Source organism: Schistocerca piceifrons, chromosome 11, assembly GCF_021461385.2.
Source record: "Schistocerca piceifrons isolate TAMUIC-IGC-003096 chromosome 11, iqSchPice1.1, whole genome shotgun sequence".
In the NCBI taxonomy this organism is placed as follows: Eukaryota; Metazoa; Arthropoda; class Insecta; order Orthoptera; family Acrididae; genus Schistocerca; species Schistocerca piceifrons.
This window is the reverse complement of record NC_060148.1, coordinates 130,212,870-130,231,796: the sequence shown is the minus strand read 5'-3', so window position 1 is coordinate 130,231,796 and position 18,927 is coordinate 130,212,870. Positions and strand designations below refer to the sequence as shown.

The 18,927-nt window shown below is 41.9% G+C and overlaps 1 protein-coding gene across 1 annotated transcript in view; it reads right to left on the bottom strand.

The window, feature by feature from the left end:
• Nucleotides 1-2,043: 2,043 nt before the first annotated feature.
• Nucleotides 2,044-18,927, bottom strand: part of LOC124719792 (trichohyalin-like) — a 114,706-nt gene continuing 97,822 nt past the window's right edge. Inside the window, exon 6 of the mRNA XM_047244988.1 lies at nucleotides 2,044-2,054. Coding sequence (XP_047100944.1) covers nucleotides 2,044-2,054 — 11 coding nt within the window. The remainder of the gene's footprint in view (nucleotides 2,055-18,927) is intronic.

Below are 18,927 nucleotides of genomic sequence, written 5' to 3'. Positions count from 1 at the left end.
CCTCCTGTCAGCACATTGTAGGTTCCGCCACCGGCGCCAACCTTGTGAATGCTCTGAAAAGCTAATCATTTGCATATCACAGCATCTTCTTTCTGTCGGTTAAATTTCATGTCTGTAGCACGTCATCTTCATGGTGTAGCAATATTAATGACCAGTAGTGTATTTCTTATGAACTATGGCTCTAATTCATGACTAAGTTGACTTACTGTTACTTCCCTCGTGTTTTTCTTAGGTAAAGAAAGAGCAAAAAGCTCACACTACACAGCAGTCTTGCGTTTTGCATGGAATCATACAGGAAACAATTCCTCCAGCCAGAGCGTTACCTGTTGCGACACAGAAATTATTTTGTAATTACCCCGGCATGTAATTCGTATGTAAACTCATAAATTAAATATATAGTAAAAGGACGAATCGAATTACGTACTGCATATTGTCAATGAATGCGGCAACACCGATGAAAAAGCACAAAACAGACAGACTTAGCTATAGATGTCTGCCATCATAGAGTTGTCGTGACAGCGAAGTCGTTCATGAAATCTTAATGGTGGCAATCAGTCGGTAAGGCAGTGACAAAGCTCTATCGACTGCAGGAAACGGAGAACTGATGGAGATATAAATTCGGCTTTGCACTTCAGGGATCTGCATTTGTGATTTAGTGTGTTCAATATGAGTGCAGTGTCATTATGCGCATCTGATACTGGTTTGGTGACTTTCTGTGTCACGTGCTGGCGTTCCAGTGACGTGGCGGAACACAAGCGGACGACCCTACTGCGAGTTATATTCGGTGATAAATGTGTAGCGCACGTAAACAGAAAAGGGATAACGTGAGCAATGGTTGTTGAGGTAGGTTTGCCATGCAGCATCCATTATATTTACCTGACGTGAAGTGACAGCTTGATGTGCTAAAAACGGCATAATGCGGCGGTAGACTATAGGTACGCAAAAGGAAATGAGATTCGTATGACCAAGGCGCTACGAAATAAGATGCAAAATATATTTCTTGATTACAAAAAGCCGCCGCGCGGGATTAGGCGAGCGGTCTCAGGCGCTGCAGTCGTGGACTGTGCGGCTGGTTCCGGCGGAGGTTCGAGTCCTCGCTCGGGCATGTGTGTGTGTGTTTGTCCTTAGGATAATTTAGGTTAAAAAGTGGTGTGTAAGCTTAGGGACTGATGACCTTAGCGATTAAGTCCCGTAAGATTTCACACACATTTGAACATTTTTTTACAAAAAGCCCTCCAGTAAGGTATTAAATAAATAAATCTAGTGACAAAAGTGTGTGTCACGCTATTATAGGGCACCCTACGTGACCCTACAGACTCGGTATTAATTAGTCAATTGCCAAAGTATTGAGAATTTAACAAAACTTTTAACTTCGATGCTCACATTGTCCTCATCATAGTGAGTAGTGACGAAATATTTCTACAGCGTCTGTGATTTGTTTCAACAATATCTACAGCTGGAATCAAGTACTGATTTCAACAGCCGATCTACTTGTTGTTTTAATGTTACTCATGTCGTAACTGAGTAAATTTAAGTGAAACCTGGTGGTCAAGGGAAGGCAAGATTCGGTTACCATTGTGGATGGGGCCTTTTACAGTTACACACAATTTATTTTAAAGCAGTAATTCCAGACTCAACAATACATAAAAATAGCACACATAATTAATGAAGGAATAAACATCTGTGTAAATAATAGTTGTTTTCAGTGAGTTACAATTTAGCAAATCACCATTAAATACAGAGACAGCAGATAATGTTTTAAAAGCAAGCCACTGTGTTCTGGGCACAAGGCCTTACTCGCCAGGAATGGAAATAAATAAAGAATTGTTGAAAACTCACTTCAACTTGCAAATTACAGGCACTGAAATATTAAAGGCAAGTCGCCACAAACACAGCAGAAGGCATCAGACGCCAGGAATGGCAGTAAATAAGGTTTTACAGGCTTACTGCGTAAATACAAATACCAAATTAGAATTTTAGTGCAAATGACCACAATCACGGCTGAAGGCCATACACGCCAAGAATGGTAATAAATTAAAAAATTTAGAAACCTCCTGTAAAACAGCAAATACAATAGCAAAGGTCAATTAATAACAAGCAAGTGATCACCAGATGGGTGAAATAAGATGATGGCAAACTTTGTAACACAACTCTTAACATCTACTGAACACTACACTGCTAGATTTATTCCAAAAGGCGGCCAGAACTATTAACTATTAATGTAGGCATTACAAGGTATTCTAATAAATAATACAATAATAAAACACAAGGGTACTGAGGCAGATTATCCCCACAGAAGGCATGGGCTGAAGGAGCGTTACACTGAACTACTGGCCATTAGACCTCTTTTTAGAACACACATATCTTACAAGAACCAAGGAGCCACAGACGGTGCTTCAGGAATCGACCTCTGAGAAGGTCTGGCAACAAACACTTTTCGCGAGCGAAGAGATAGGCAGCCAAGAGTTGCATTCACTTCACAAGATGGTAACTTAGAGTAGTGGCAGTCCAACTGGTGACTGATGATAATCTTGCTGAAGCTACCTGACGTCCGATAAACCAAATGCAACGACGGAACAATACGCTAAAGCCAGAACCGGCGGTCTGCACTGCGTCCCCAGAACAGAGGACAGTGACTGAAGTGCTTGTACCACAAAGTGTGGTCTCTATTCCGGTTAAATAAAAGCTTATAATTCATGGAAATAAAGAACGCATTAATCTACGTGAGCATTTGTGTTGTAGAAAGAGGATGCTGGCCACCCATAACATCCTCTCCCTCATTTCCTTGGTACAAGGCTCCACACCTACAACATTCATCGTATTTCACAAACAGTTTGAGATGTCGAAATGAGATTTTGGCAAATGATAGCACAGAAAGAATATTTTGTTCACCATATAGGTACTACACAAAACCTTGTTATCCACCATGTTGTTCCACTAACCACAGACTTTTTCAATGACATTTTTGAAGGCCATCGATAGCTGGTAAGAGGAATGCGATGTGTTTTGGAACAACATACATGAAGAAATAACATGGTTTTTTTTTTGCACCGAGAATGTGCTTCTTCATAAGCTACTGACTTTACTTTCTCTCAGTTCCCCATGTAATAAACTTAATATACCACTGTTTCAGAGTTCTCTCACAGTTGTGCCTGCAAAACACATTAGTGAGGTGAGACTGCGTAAAGTCCACTGTGTTTTGGCAAAAGAAACAAATTTTGAGGTGGCAGCCAGAGAAATGTGTAGGTTTTACTCAAAATTCATCACTCATGAGGCTTCTCTGAAAGTTACAAATGATTAAGAAGCCAAGCGGAAATAAATCGCTGCATTTTCGGCGGAATTCATTGTAGATTCTAACAAAAGTAAAGGTGACCGATCTTTTTGAATGGTTACCATGCAAGTGTGGGCGTGGAGGGACACCACTTAATATTTACAAAAATTTGACCATACACTTCAACCTAGAACGGCACTTTCCCCTTCAGAGCTCGGCATTTCCCCTACAGCGCTCTGAGCGATCCCCCCTCCACTGCCACTCTCCCCTCACTTGCCTAGCTCATCTAGTGGCCATGACGTTTTGCGTGCACTGTACTGCCAAACATGCAGTGCAACTCAGTCACTGCTGGAGTAGGACTTTTTGTTCGTGGTTCACTGTCCCTGTTAAGGTGAGGGGAGCACAGACCATTTCAGATGAGAATACCTCGAGGTTGTACTGAGACCTCATCTGAAATAGGTAGAAATAGGCCATTATTAACCAAGATGCTATGTAGACTGTATTACACATCCAAATATAGCATATCACCTCTCTCTACATGCTACAAATTATTTTCCACGCTCATTGTGTTACATTTCCTTTTTTTTTTCTTTGACATTTGCATTATACAAATTATATTCTCATCAACTAGGTAGTAACAAATTATATGGAACCATTTTAACAATTGTTAAGCATTTAATTTGCTGTAACCTCAGAGAAACCGTTACATACTACTGGCCATTAAAATTGCTACACCACCAAGATGACGTGCTACAGACACGAAATATAACCGACAGGAAGAAGATGCTGTGATATGCTAATGATTATCTTTTCAGAGCATTCACACAAGCTTGGCACTGGTGGCGACACCTACAATGTGCTGACATGAGGAAAGTTTCCAACCGATTTCTCATACACTAACAGCAGTTGACCGGTGTTGCCTGGTGAAACGTTGTTGTGATACCTTGCGTAAGGAGGAGAAATGCATACCATCACGTTTCCAACTTTGATAAAGGTCGGATTGTAGCCTATTGCGATTGCGGTTTATCGTATCGCGACATCGCTGCTCGCATTGGTCAACATCCAACGACTGTTAGCAGAATATGGAATCGATGGGTTCAGAAGGGTAATACGGGACACCGTGCTGGATCCCAGCGGCCTCTTATCACTAGCAGTCGAGATGACAGGCATCTTACCCGTATGGCTGTAATGAATCGTGAAGCCACGCCTCGATCCCTGAGTCAACAGATGAGAACGTTTTCAAGACAACAACCATCTGCACGAACAGTTCGATGATGTTTGCAGCAGCATGGACTATCAGCTGGGTGTCCATGGCTGTGGTTACCCTTGACGCTGCATCACAGACAGGAGTGCCTGCGATGGTGCACTCGACGACGAACCTGGGTGCACAAATGGCAAAACGTCAATTTTTTAGGATGAATCCAGGTTCTATTTACAGCATCACAATGGTCGCATCCATTTTTGGCGAGATCACAGTGAACGCACATTGGAAGCGTGTATTCGTCATGACGTATCACCCAGCGTGATGGTATGGGGTGCCATCGGTTACACGTCTCGGTCACCTCTTGTTCGCATTGACGGCACTTTGAACAATGGACGTTACATTTCAGATGTGTTACGACCTGTGGGTCTACCCTTCATTCAATCCTTGTGAAACCCTACATTTCAGCAGGATAATGCACGACCGCATGTTACAGGCGTTTCTGGATACAGAAAATGTTCGACTTCTGCCCTTTCCAGCACATTCTTCAGATCTCCCATCAATTGAGAATGACTGGTCAATGGTGGCCGAGCAACTGGCTCGTCACAATACGTCAGTCATTACTCTTGATGAGCTGTGGTATCGTGTTGAAGCTACCTGTACACGCCATCCAAGCTCTGTTTGACTCAATACCCAGCCGTATCAAGGCCGTTATTACGGCCAGAAGTGGTTGTTCTGGGTACTGATTTCTCAGGATCTATGCACCCAAATTGCGTGAAAATGTAATCACATGTCAGTTCTAGTATATTTGTCCAATGAATACCAATTTATCATCTGCGTTTCTTCTTGGTGTAGCAATTTTAAATGCCAGTAGTGTGTATTAAGTTCTTTACATTATTAAAAAAAGCATTAACAACTGTATACCAATAAGATTGTAACAATGAGAAGTATTTGCTATTAGATTCAGAAGCATCCGACTCAGCTTACATTGCAAGGTGGTTGGTTACTCTGTACTATTAATGAAATAAATAAGTAAATAAAATAAATAATAAATGACCCTGTTAATACATATCGACAAAATAAATGCATTGGGCTAATCTCGGACCGCTCAGTCCAAAGTGTCACATAAAACCGCGCTTTAAAAGATCATTTTCTTCACAACGAGAAACAAATCGACAATGTCCGTCATCACTGGGCGTCACATGAAAGACCTGAGGAGTAGTCTTTTGTTTGTGGACACTCCAGCTATACAATGCAAAAAATAAATTGCAATCCTCTGTCGAAAGAGCAAAGGAAATGTGTCTGACAACCCATAGGAGAGACACCCTCTAGCCTAAATTAATTAAATGTCTTACATCATTACTGGTCATGTGATCGAACAAATGTTTCGGATAGTACTACTGCCAATGCAATGATTCTTAAGTGTAATCTATTTATTTCATGTGTTGACTTTTACTACATAACTAGCAACTGTGTGAAGCTCAGGTGAAATATACAAATAAAATGCAAGTAATAAGCACGATTTTTTACTGTACTTCACTTAAGGTGTTAATAAACATTATTCGGATGCAAAGTGTATTAATTCAGTATCACGTTTCCGTCATCATAAGTTCTGTTACCACAGTGTTTGTATTTCAGGAATTATTGGTCAGCTGATCACAGTCTTTCTCATATTTTCATGGAATAAGGAAGTGGTAGGCCTAACTCTGGTATGCTCACTGGAGCACTATATAGTACAAGCTGAACAATCCGCCATTTTGAAACCCACACTGAAGGCCCTCATTTAAAATATACAGAACACGTACATTCGTTGCACAGGTAATATCACAGCGTAGTAAATGAATTGACTTACGTTTGACTTGAAGAGACGAAGTGCAGGCATGTTAACTGCTTTGTCTAATCGAATTGGTGATGTTGTTTTTTAATTTCTGTTGCTTGAATGTTAAATTAAAGTAGGTGATTAGACGATCATTTATAATATGATGCATTCAGTTACATTCCATGTACGCTATACGTTGCTCTTATAAATATTTACCAAACACGGTTAAAATGGGTTAGCAGTAGCGTATTTTCTGGTTTATTTATAATGCACCCACTTAAGTTTACGGTAAGTAAGAGTCGCATTCGTAAACAGTTACGGAATAAAGGTTAAAATGGAATACAGCAGACATAAAAATTGCATGTCAGCACAAGTAGGACTTGCAGTTTTACTGACTGTTTCAAAAGCTTTAAAAGAAATCTATCAGAGGTTATTTTAAAAGTTAAAAAAAAAAAAAAAGCTCTGAAATGACAAACTGTTTCGTAAATCTGGGAATAAAGCTAAAGCAGTCTAGCAAGTTATTAAAGAGAGTATTGGGTCAGATAGTCAAGGCAATATCAAACTGACTGAAAAAGCAATTAACTAACTAACCCCTCGCTAGTGGCTAATGCTTTTAACTGTTACTCTCGAACATAGGTGAGCAATTGATAAACATTACGTCAATCACCCAGACTGTAAGAGAGTAATACACACAAGGAAACACCATTTGGCGTCGCGGAACAATAAAATAAAGCGAAATTCGCTGATTCACTTTCCTGCACCACGCGAAGTATACAACACTGTCCTCAGATTGGGAGTCAAAATGGCAGTTTGTTTACCTCTGTGTATCCAGTGCTTAATGCTTGAGTAAACGTAAACGCCAGTCGGGGATTGGGCCTCAGGCCTGTTACCACTGGCCGACTGCTGTCTACAGGGTGGTGGGAGGATCGGTTATAATTTAGGGCATGTTGTAATGTAACGGACTACTGAAACTACCGATACCACCGGCTGGCGAGGTGTGCGGTGCCGTCAATCAACTTGAAGGAGCAAGTGAACTTTAACTACGTAAGCATAAACATATTATTATTTTGTTACATAACTGTTAATATGAGGACCATCATGAGATGTATTGCCACAGAACTATATTATAAACACTTTTCATTTTTCGTACTATGTTTTCATATATGCATACGTGCGATGTGTAAAATATCGATATACCACGAAGGTTGGCAGTACTGCACAGTTTGTAAGCTCTGTGAACAGGAGCCGGTTGTTGGCGGGTGTAGAGACAATGGGCAGTTGGTGTTGAGACGTCTTGTAATACTCTTGCTTTGAGAAGGTCAAGACTAGAGGGAACGAAATGATGTAATGGAAAAGCTGTTACATTGAAAATTATTGAATATCGTCACGATCAGCATTTATAAAATAAAAGTTGGAAGTTTAAATAGTCAGTTCTTAACGCAGCAGAATACACACCCTGGACCTCAAATTGATATAGCAAACAGCGGATGGCGAGATTCGTCACTGGACCACGAGCGTGCAACAATGACCAATAAAGGTAAGAAAGTTATATTACTCTAAATTCAAATTGTGGCGATACCTTTCTTTCTCCATGTCTTCAGCCCTGTATGTACTCTGTTGTCAGAGTGAACAGCGTGACGGGGACTTGTGGTCGGCTAGGCACACGAGGGAGACCACACAGGTTTCAAATGATAATTTGTAGCTTAATATACTACTGCTGATAATAATTAATATTTGTCTCCCGGAGAAAGAGGTGCATTACAGTGCGGACATCAACCCAACAGTCCACCCCAGCCTAACACTGCCGGCAGGTGGGTCCTGCTGCTTCTGCACTCAGCCACCTCACCGTGCTGAGTGGACCCTCCTCCCCAGACCTCCCCAGCTCAGAATAGATTTCAAGAGACACCGGGAATCGAACGCTGGTCCCTTCACACAGGAGGCACAGACGCTAACCACTATTTCTCGGCCTCTTTCTTTCGATCTGTTTCTTCGTTGATTTGTCGCCAATGGTTCTGTGCTGATGCTGAATGCCATCTTTCGAATTCAGTCCACTGTAATTTCACTCAGTTTTCTTTCTGTTACTATTACCGAAGGCAGGCAGTCCTCTGACCGAACACGCTGAGCTACCGTTTCGGGCATAGCCACTCGGCTACAGAAGTGACCTGGCACATTTCCGTCATTGGAAACCCATCGTCCTTCAAGCAGTCTGAACTTTCCTAATGCTTTGCAAAATTGCGCTACAGGCGGTCAAGCATACTTGCACCGAATACTTGATCGTGCATGCTTGTCGAACTTGCAGTATGTGCATTGTGTGGAGCCCTTGACACAGTACGCATGTTTAAGGCCCCTACACATGCACCAGTTTATCAGCCCACACATGTCTCCACTGACTGCACCCGGCGATTACAGTGCCGCACTGTTGTTGTGATTTCGTTGGCTGGTTGATTTGGGGGAGGCGACCACACAGCGAGGTCATCACTCTCAGCGGATGAGGGAAGGATGGGGAAGGAAATCGGCCGTGTCTTTTCAAAGGAATCATGCTGGCAGTTACCTGAAGTGATTTAGGGAAATCATGTAAAACCTAAATCACGATGGCCGGATGTGGGTTTGAAACATCGTCCTCCCGAGTGGGACTCGAATGTGCTAACCACTGCGCCACCTCGCTCGGTACAATTATTTGTTTATCTAACTTTATGTTTTACGCTCCGTAACGTAGCGGTAGCATTACCGCCTACCATGCAGGGGGGCCCGGGTTCGATTCCCAGCAGGGGACTGGGTGTTGTGTGTCCATCATCATTTTCATTATCATTGACTCGCAAGTCACCGAAGTGGCGTCAACTAAAAAGGACTTGCAATAGGGCAGCCGAACTCCCCCGAATGGGACCTCCCGGCCAACGGTGCTATATTATCATTTCATTTCATTTTTTTATATTTATATTTTAGAGCAGGGCTTCCCAACCTTTCCAGCTGGCAGACCCCTTCTTCAGTCGAAAATCCATGGTGGACCCCTAGTCACTCAAGAGCACAGTAACTTTAAATTTCAGAGCGAAACCCATGGGAACTAAAAGCTTGTTAATGCAAGTGCCATGTTCCCAGTAACCCCCCCCCCCCCCCCCCCGATGTATTAATAGTCTTTTGTTTAGAGACAAATGAAAACAACTTGGAATTAACGATCCAATTTGAATTCCCACTGCATCCAGACACTTACTAGTGGAATTACTCCCTTTGTTCAACACACTATAGCCTGATTAAAATTACTTGGTAATTGACATTTCACACGTTGGAGTTGCCTTCCTCCAAGAGCAATCAACGTCACGCCCAAACTGTTCACTGTTGACAAGCTGCCGCCTGTGGTCTGTTCACTTCCACTGTTTGGCTACTGTTGTGTAAGGAGCATGCATATTTAATAACAGTCATGTGTGTGTGTGTGGTTTTCTGTGAAATCCGAAGAAAAATGTTCAAATGTATGTAAAGTCTATGCAACTTAACTGCTGAGGTCATCAGTCCCTAGTCTTACACACTATTAACCTAAGTTTAACTTCCGCTAAGGACAACACACACACACACACACACACACGAGGGAGGGCTCCAACCTCCGGCAGGCGCCTCAGACTGTGCGGCTATTCCACGCAGCTGTGAAGAAAAGAGGCAGACTCATGATTCGGGATACAAACACATCACGAAAGAAAAAAGGTCAAGGAATTGCCTTAAAAGGACTATTGTGACATCTGTTGCGCAATGTGTGGGAATACATTCATCCTGTTTACATGCGTTTCGAAAACCGGATTTCGTAAGCCGATGTCCCAGTTCCGCTTTTGGTTGGTCAGGTAAACACTTCAAAATCGATTCTGGAAATCTGCTTTTATAAAGCCGCTTTCCAGTTCCACAATCGATTTTCTTGTCCATGTAACTCGGAAAGTCTAGTTATTTTTACATCTTTGCGTATAGTCTGTCGGTAAACTGAAGAGCGAGCGCGCGAGTCCCCACTCTGCCAACCCTGCTACGTCACAGGGCGCTTCTATCGGCTGTTCCACAACGTAGTACCGGCCCTGCCGCGGCGCGCGCTTTAAATCTGTGACGACGCCTTGTACAGATACGTCCCGGTTGCGTTTGTTTTTAGACAAATGCGTTAAGAGTATAAGGAAAACAGAAGACGATAGCTTCTTCGAAACAAAACATTATAGAGTAAATAATATTAACGTAAGAACGGAAGTCAGGATTCTACTACAAACATAGAACCGAATGCCTATTCATATGAATGTATGTTCCTCTATTCGTAAGACGAACCAGATATAGTGCAATCAGTCTGTAGAATTTAAGGCTTGTTCTTACTTTGTGTTTCTACTAAAAGGTAGAAGGGCTGCATTAAAACTTAACAATTCTTTCAACATGAAGAGTGTTTAAAAAGTAACGAGAAATTTATAATTACGTGTGTTGTATTAGTTCGATTCGCACTGTTTTTTTTTTTTTTTTTTTTTTTTTGTCACTGTCTTCGTAAACATGTCTGAAAAGCATTACCAGGTAAATCCCATTTCACGCAATATCTTGTGTAAAACATCTTTCTGCAACGAAAATGTATTTTTTGTTTCACGCCAGTGAGTAATTTCCGTAATGTGGGCATTATTTTTTGGTTTATGTAAAAGTCCTCCATCGTTTGTTGAATGACCGATTTTGTGAAACTGTCTATAACGATGAGTTTCCTCCCTAAATTATTACTAAATAATGCGCCATGCGGCTTGTTTTCGCGTTCCTTCCTTATGCGTCCTATTTTGGCGAGGCTGACGTTTGCATATACTGCTGCCCTTTGATTGGGACTGGTAATATTAGCCAACAGTTTTTTCTGTGTCGCCTCCTTAACACAAGCTGTAATAACATTAGAGACGATCGAACGCTCGCTCTGCGCAAATATCTCCTTCGTATTCTGCACATTTTCTTGCAATGCAGGGCGATTATCCATCACATCCGGATACTGAAGTTTATCCATGAGTACACAAAGTCAACTGACTGAGACTGGCAACTAAGATCCCACGAACAGAAACGACGTATGTCATTGCACGCCGAACTACACTGCTAGATAGGTAACGGGCAACTGATTTTGGGTTGCCCTGTAGGCCAGTGGCAGGGATCTTCCGGGAAAGGCCACTTCCCCCACCAAAAGCGCTGCTCGCTCTTGAGTTTTCAGCCCGACTATGTCTATTGAATGGCAGCTGTCAGTCCATAGCCAGCAGCTAGCAGGTGCCATTGCAACAGTGTACTGTCAGTTGGTAGCTGGCAGCTGGCAGGCAGCGTGGCAACAGTTTAGCCACAGCTGACAACTACCACTTGGACACTACATCGTGGCAGTCAGCCTCTACTGTAAACAAATTATGAAAACAAACAAACAGACTCTCTTGTTTCTATATAAGAAGACAAAGCATTTCACAGAACGCAAGACTTTTTTTTTTCTCAAAGGAAACAATTCTGGCAGAGGAGGTTTACCTTTTAAAAGGTGGCACGTGAAAAGTCATCATTCTTTTATGCTCGCAGCCAGTTGCCACAATATAGTGTCAGAGTAATAGCAAGTAATTGTAATTGAAGTATAGGCAGGCCATATTTTTAACTGAGAGGACGGAATATATTACAAAGAAAAGAAATTAGCTTTACAGATCATTTTAATTTTCGTAACAAAAATATCAATGCCAACAGAATTCAATTAATAATTATTTTGTAAATGATAGAAGACAGAAACAAAATTCCTACATAGTTCAGGTACGTTCACTGAGCATCTGCGAAGAAAAATGCTTTCTTCTTTACTATGGATGAGGCTTTAGGAGTAATAATGGAATCCTAATGTGATGGTTGATGGTGCTTCTGCTGACACAATTTTGAAAAGGTGGGTTCAATTCTTGACGACTGGAGACAGATGTCTGGTTCCACATCTAGACAGCTTCGGTACTTAGTTTTGTGGGCAGCATAGATCGAGAATCCAGATTCACACATGTATGTTGTGGCACACGGAAGAAGTACACGTTTTGCCTTTTCAACAAGGGGGTAATATTTCTTGTTCCCCAAACGGATCTGAAAGTTTGAGTAACCATCAATGTCAAAACTTGATTTCAAGGTAGGGTCTGTGGCAATTTCTGTCAACAACTCATATCCATTTGATGATAGAATGTTCGGCTTTTTGGATACAGTGAATGGGTTGACCCCATTCGTATTCCTGCAGCTTCTCATCTTCAGCTGTTGGGAAATAAGGCTCCAACAATGACATCAAGCTTCGGAGATGTTCCAGGATTTGATGAAACAAATTCTTCCCAAGCAACAATGTTTTGTTTTTCAAAAACTCCTTGAGAAGAGGAAAACGCTCGACCTCCCACTCCTCGACACTCTCTGCCCAAAAACTGATTTTCGTCTTGAATGCTCGAACTTCGTCGAGAGCAGTGACCTTTGTTTCACTTTGCCCTTGGACTGAAATATTCATTTGGAGAAAATATCTGACAAACAGGCAAGTATAAATTGCCAATTTTCGTCATTAATAAGGTCTGCTAATTTGGAGTTATGCTCCAAACGTAAAGCTAAGACTTCCAATCTTAATTCGTACAACCGGGAGAGTGCATTCCCACATGAGAGCCACCTCCCTTCTGTGTGGAAAAGCAGGGAACGATGGAGGCTTCCTATATCTTCACACAGTATTGTGAAGCGTCTTGACTTCACCGGTCTTGATTTTATGTAGTTAATGATTCGAATGGATTCGTCTAAAACTTCCTTGAACGAAACAGGCATTTGTTTCGTAGCTAAAGCGTATCTGTGGGGAGCACAATGACTACTGCTGCAATTCTTTTATTTTCGTTATTCCTCCGACTGTAGGACCCGTCATAGCTTTTGCATCATCTATGCAATTTAGACCATGAAACTTCGTTGGTCCTTAAAAAATCATCCAATAGACGGAATATTTCAGCACCTGTTGTGTTGTCAGGTAGTGGTCTACACAGTATGAGGTCCTCAAAACATCCAGAATCTTCATAACGGACAAAAGCCAATAAAATCGCTAATCCTGCAACATCAGTGGATTCATCTAGCTACAGAGAAAATGAATTGTGTTGGATGCGAGAAACAAGAGTGTCTTTCACATCATTTGACATGTCAACAATGCGTCTCTTGACAGTATTGTTTGATAATGGCACTGAAGATACAAGCTTTACTGCCTTTTCGTCTAGCATGTAAGAAACAATATCATTAACAAACGGCTTTATGAGATTTTCTGCAACGGCATGAGCTTTGCGTGTTTTTGCCACTCGATAACTAACCAAGAAAGAAGCTTTTAATGAATTTTCATTAGTTGTTTTTGCATGAGTTTGTAAGTAGGCTCTTTAGGTTTTTTTATTGGTAACGCCACCTCTGTATGAAAATCACTGGCTGTGCTGTGTGCAGTCTGTGTCTAGTTTGCATTGTTGTCTGCCATTGTAGTGTTGGGCAGCTGGCTGTGAACAGCGCGTAGCGTTGCGCAGTTGGAGTTGAGCCGCCAGCAGTGGTGGATGTGGGCAGAGAGATGGCGGAGGTTTGTAATTTGTCATGAACTGCTATATTTATATATGATGATATCAAGGTAAATACATTGTTTGTTCTCTACTAATATCTTTCATTTGCTAACTATCCCTATCAGTAGTTAGTGCCATCCATAGTTTGAATCTTTTATTTAGCTGGCAGTAGTGGCGCTCGCTGTATTGCAGTAGCTTGAGCAGCGAAGATTTTTGTGAGGTAAGTGATTTGTGAAAGGTATACCTAGTTTAATGTTAGTCAGGGCCATTCTTTTGTAGGAAATTTTGAAAGTCAGATTGCGTTGCGCTAACAAAATATTGTGTGTCAGTTTAAGCACAGTCTTGTATAAATTGTTCAAAGGGGACGTTTCATATGGCGACCCTGCCAGGATACCTCACTGGAATCTTCTGATTTTTTCTTGTAGTTTGTGTATTTAGTGTAGCTTTTGTTTATTGCTAGCGCGTAATTGTAGAGAGAATCTCCTTTGTAGTTGCAGTCTTTCATTGTTGTACTGTAAAACAGTTGTGGCATGCATGTAGATTTGCACCAAGTATTTCGCAGCTGCAATTAACTACACTCCTGGAAATTGAAATAAGAACACCGTGAATTCATTGTCCCAGGAAGGGGAAACTTTATTGACACATTCCTGGGGTCAGATACATCACATGATCACACTGACAGAACCACAGGCACATAGACACAGGCAACAGAGCATGCACAATGTCGGCACTAGTACAGTGTATATCCACCTTTTCTCAGCAATGCAGGCTGCTATTCTCCCATGGAGACGATCGTAGAGATGCTGGATGTAGTCCTGTGGAACGGCTTGCCATGCCATTTCCACCTGGCGCCTCAGTTGGACCAGCGTTCGTGCTGGACGTGCAGACCGCGTGAGACGACGCTTCATCCAGTCCCAAACATGCTCAATGGGGGACAGATCCGGAGATCTTGCTGGCCAGGGTAGTTGACTTACACCTTCTAGAGCACGTTGGGTGGCACGGGATACATGCGGACGTGCATTGTCCTGTTGGAACAGCAAGTTCCCTTGCCGGTCTAGGAATGGTAGAACGATGGGTTCGATGACGGTTTGGATGTACCGTGCACTATTCAGTGTCCCCTCGACGATCACCAGTGGTGTACGGCCAGTGTAGGAGTTCGCTCCCCACACCATGATGCCGGGTGTTGGCCCTGTGTGCCTCTGGCGACAACATCGATGTACTGTGGAGACCTCACGCCCCACGTGTTGAGCAATTCCGCGGTACGTCCACCCAGGCTCCTGCATGCCCACTGTACGCCCTCGCTCAAAGTCCGTCAACTGCACATACGGTTCACGTCCACGCTGTCGCGGCATGCTACCAGTGTTAAAGACTGCGATGGAGCTCCGTATGCCACGGCAAACTGGCTGACACTGACGGCGGCGGTGCACAAATGCTGCGCAGCTAGCGCCATTCGACGGCCAACACCGCGGTTCCTGGTGTGTCCGCTGTGCCGTGCGTGTGATCATTGCTTGTACAGCCCTCTCGCAGTGTCCGGAGCAAGTATGGTGGGTCTGACACACCGGTGTCAATGTGTTCTTTTTCCCATTTCCAGGAGTGTAGATATTATTTTCAGTGCTATATTAATGTGTTCTCTTATTTTTGCTATTCAAATTGTGATTTTCTGTGTTATCGTGTGAAATATTGTGACAATAATGGCGTGTGAAAAACGTAACACTAGGCTCCAAACTAAATTGAGAAATAATAGTGACGACGAGCGTAGCTTATCAGCGCCGCCGAGTAATGAATTTACTAATGTTCAAAGTAGTAATTTGGTAACTGTGCACAGGGAAATGGAGCGGGCGTCAAATAATGGTGTAGACAGTGAAACAGGTAGTGAACAGGAAAGCATTATCGATCGATCGGTCGGCAACAGCTCGCCTCAGGAATCCGAAATGACAAGACACAATTTTGCAAATACTGTAGATTCAGGTTTTGCGTCCTCACCGTTTTCTCAAATAAGTCAAGACACATTTTCAGCTTGTCAAAATGTGAATGTTGCCGGTGCAAATGCACTGCCGAAAAGAGTAGAGGAACAGATTCCAGACACTAATGCATTGTTATTACAACTAATGCAACAAATGGAACAAAATCAGAGACAAACACAGCAACAGTTAGACACAGTGGAACAAAATCTTAAAAAGGTAGACTCAGTGGAACAAAATCTTAAAAAGTTAGACACAATGGAACAAAATCAGAGACAAACACAGCAAAAGCTGCAACAGTTAGACACAATGGAAAAAAATCTTCAGAAGCTAGACACCACACTTGAACAAACACGTGAAGATTTAACTACTGAGTTACATAACATTGAATCGAAATGTCAAAAAGTGTGTAATGACGTAAAAACACAAATTTGTGAGCATTTTCAGCCTATTTTTTCGCGCATGAAAATGCATTACAGAATCACGAAGCAGCCATAAAAGAACTGCAAACTATTGTTCATGAAAATCATGAGACCTTGCAAACTAAAATGGACTCAGTTGCATCTACCGATTCGGTTACGCAACTTGCAAAAACTCAGGAAAACTTAAGGGACACAGTAGATACTCTGAAAATTGGTTCAGAAAGACACATGGAGGAAATTAGTTCATTATCAGAGAAAGTAGCCGAACTTTCGGATCAGGTCACTAACTTATCAACAAAGGTAGATGATAATCTGAATGACACAAAACCGGTAGTCTTTAATGACACAGAAGAGTGCGAACAAATTAGGAAACTGAAACAAAATCTGAATCAAATTAATACGCAACACCAAAGAGAAATCCGGGAAGTACAAGAACAGCTGACACAGGTAATACAAGAATTACGTATTTCAGAGGACACTCGCGCTCCAACACGGGAAGAGGAACTTAGAAATACGCAAAAGCCACAAAATAATAACACAGGGCATTTCGGTAATTATGAAAGAAATTGGCAAGGTACACCGAATTTTGAGATGGAACCGCCGACACGACGTAACAATGACCGATATGCTACTCGCCGACACGATGATTTTGACTATAAGCTGTTCATTACTACACGTAAATTCAAAACGTTTAAGAATTCTGCCAACGACATTCATCCACAAGCGTGGCTCCATCAATTCTCTCATTGTTTCCCTCCCAACTGGTCATTGGAGCACAGGTTAGAATTTATGTGTGGCTACTTAGAGAATGAACCAGCTGTAAGAATGCGATCGGTCATTAACGATTGCCACAGTGAAGGAGAATTTTACCATGCCTTCCTCTCAGCATATTGGTCTCAAGCCACACAAGACCGCGTAAAACATAACATCATAATGATGAAACTTTACGAACAATCTGAATTTTCCAGTCTTGTCAAATATTTTGAAGACATGTTGCACAAGAATCAGTACCTGTCAAACCTATACAGCCCCTCAGAACTCATCCGCATTTGCTTAATCAAACTGCCCGAACATTTGAGACATATTATTTTAGCAGGACGTTGCAAAGACGACATTGAAGCTTTTCAGGGACTGTTACAAGAATTAGAAATTGACACAGACAGTCGCGGGATGCGAAAACAGGAAAACAATCACTACAGCTCACATCCGTCACAATTCCGTGACGACAGAAGTAATAACTGGACACGACAAGCCTATTCTCACAACACAAATCGTGACCAAAACTGACACCACCCTTATGACAACCGCTGGCAGAATAATAGTTACAGAGAAAGATCGCATTTCCGTAGAAATGAATATGACAGAGATAACCATAGAAATAGACAATATGGTAACCAGAACTATTATTGTCAAGGGAGGCAGAATAATTTCAGACGCAACAGTTCAGCACGCAGTTACGATTCAGGGAGAAATTCTCCACCACGTGGCCGACAAGAAAGAAACTGTGTAAACTACCGACAAAACGACAGACCTGAATTCCATCAGAACTGGCGAGCTTCAAACAGGGCAGGACCTTCCCGTCAAAGTGAATTTGTAGAAGCTAGGTCTCCTAATCCCAATAACGACGCGCGCCAACAAAGGAACAGACAATGACTCGCACCGCAGGCAGCCGCGTGCGCCGGCTGGCTCAGAGAAAAACAACATAGGCGCTAACCTTGAGAAAAAAATTCCAGTATTCTTTACCGACGAATACCATATGACAATTGCATTCAAGTTCAAACTCTGAGTACTAGGAAGAGTAAAGGTTTACACCACATTTCACATGTAAAACCGTTTATTGAAAAATAATCTGCCTTTTAACTTTGTCTTTGCCATAAAACGTTTCACTTCACGTTACTAGTATGCTTTAGAAACTGTTACCATGCAACAATGTTTGAAGTTAAATATCCAGCCAAGAACCAAGAGAACTTATTTAAACAGAAATTACGAATGCATTGTTATTGTGAACAGGAGACACAGTGTTATTGTGTGTGTACATTCTTGCTTGTTAGTTGCACGATTATGTAACGACTATAAGGCTCACATACTTAGAACATACCAGCACTGCTACTGAAATTTTCATGCAACATTTTGGTTTGCTTGAGAGTGGATCCTGGATTTGAGGTGCTTTCTGTGAAATGCCAGATGACACAGTGGTTAGTTTATGTGACAGCTACACGATTTTATCACGACGCTGCTAATGCGTGACAATTTACAATGTTGCTTTTGCGGTGTATCTGTTTTATATCTGCACAGTTTTTTTTAATTCTTCTATAAAGTGAGACATGTTTTAGTGGTGACTATTGTGGTATAGCTACAAGGAAACAGCCTTTTCTGTAGCACAACAATACGTTACAGCACAGTACTTTCTTCATCACGGCAATAAGCGTAATAAGTATGATATCTATACGCAAAGCATTTCACTTTGTTTATCATGAGGTAAGTACATTGACTTCTGCAGAACTTAGCTTTCGGAGGACAATAACTACGACACTTCCCAGAGATTATCTTACAGCAAGACGCACATTTAGCGCTACAGGACATGTATTTGAGTGATTAATTTTGTACTTAAAACATTTATTTTTTAAAGATATTTGAAGTACAATGATACAAAGGTTTTCAGTGATACATTTCATTTCATTGCTGTAATCTGTAATACCTGAGGGTACAATTACAATAATCCTCAGGGGGGTATAC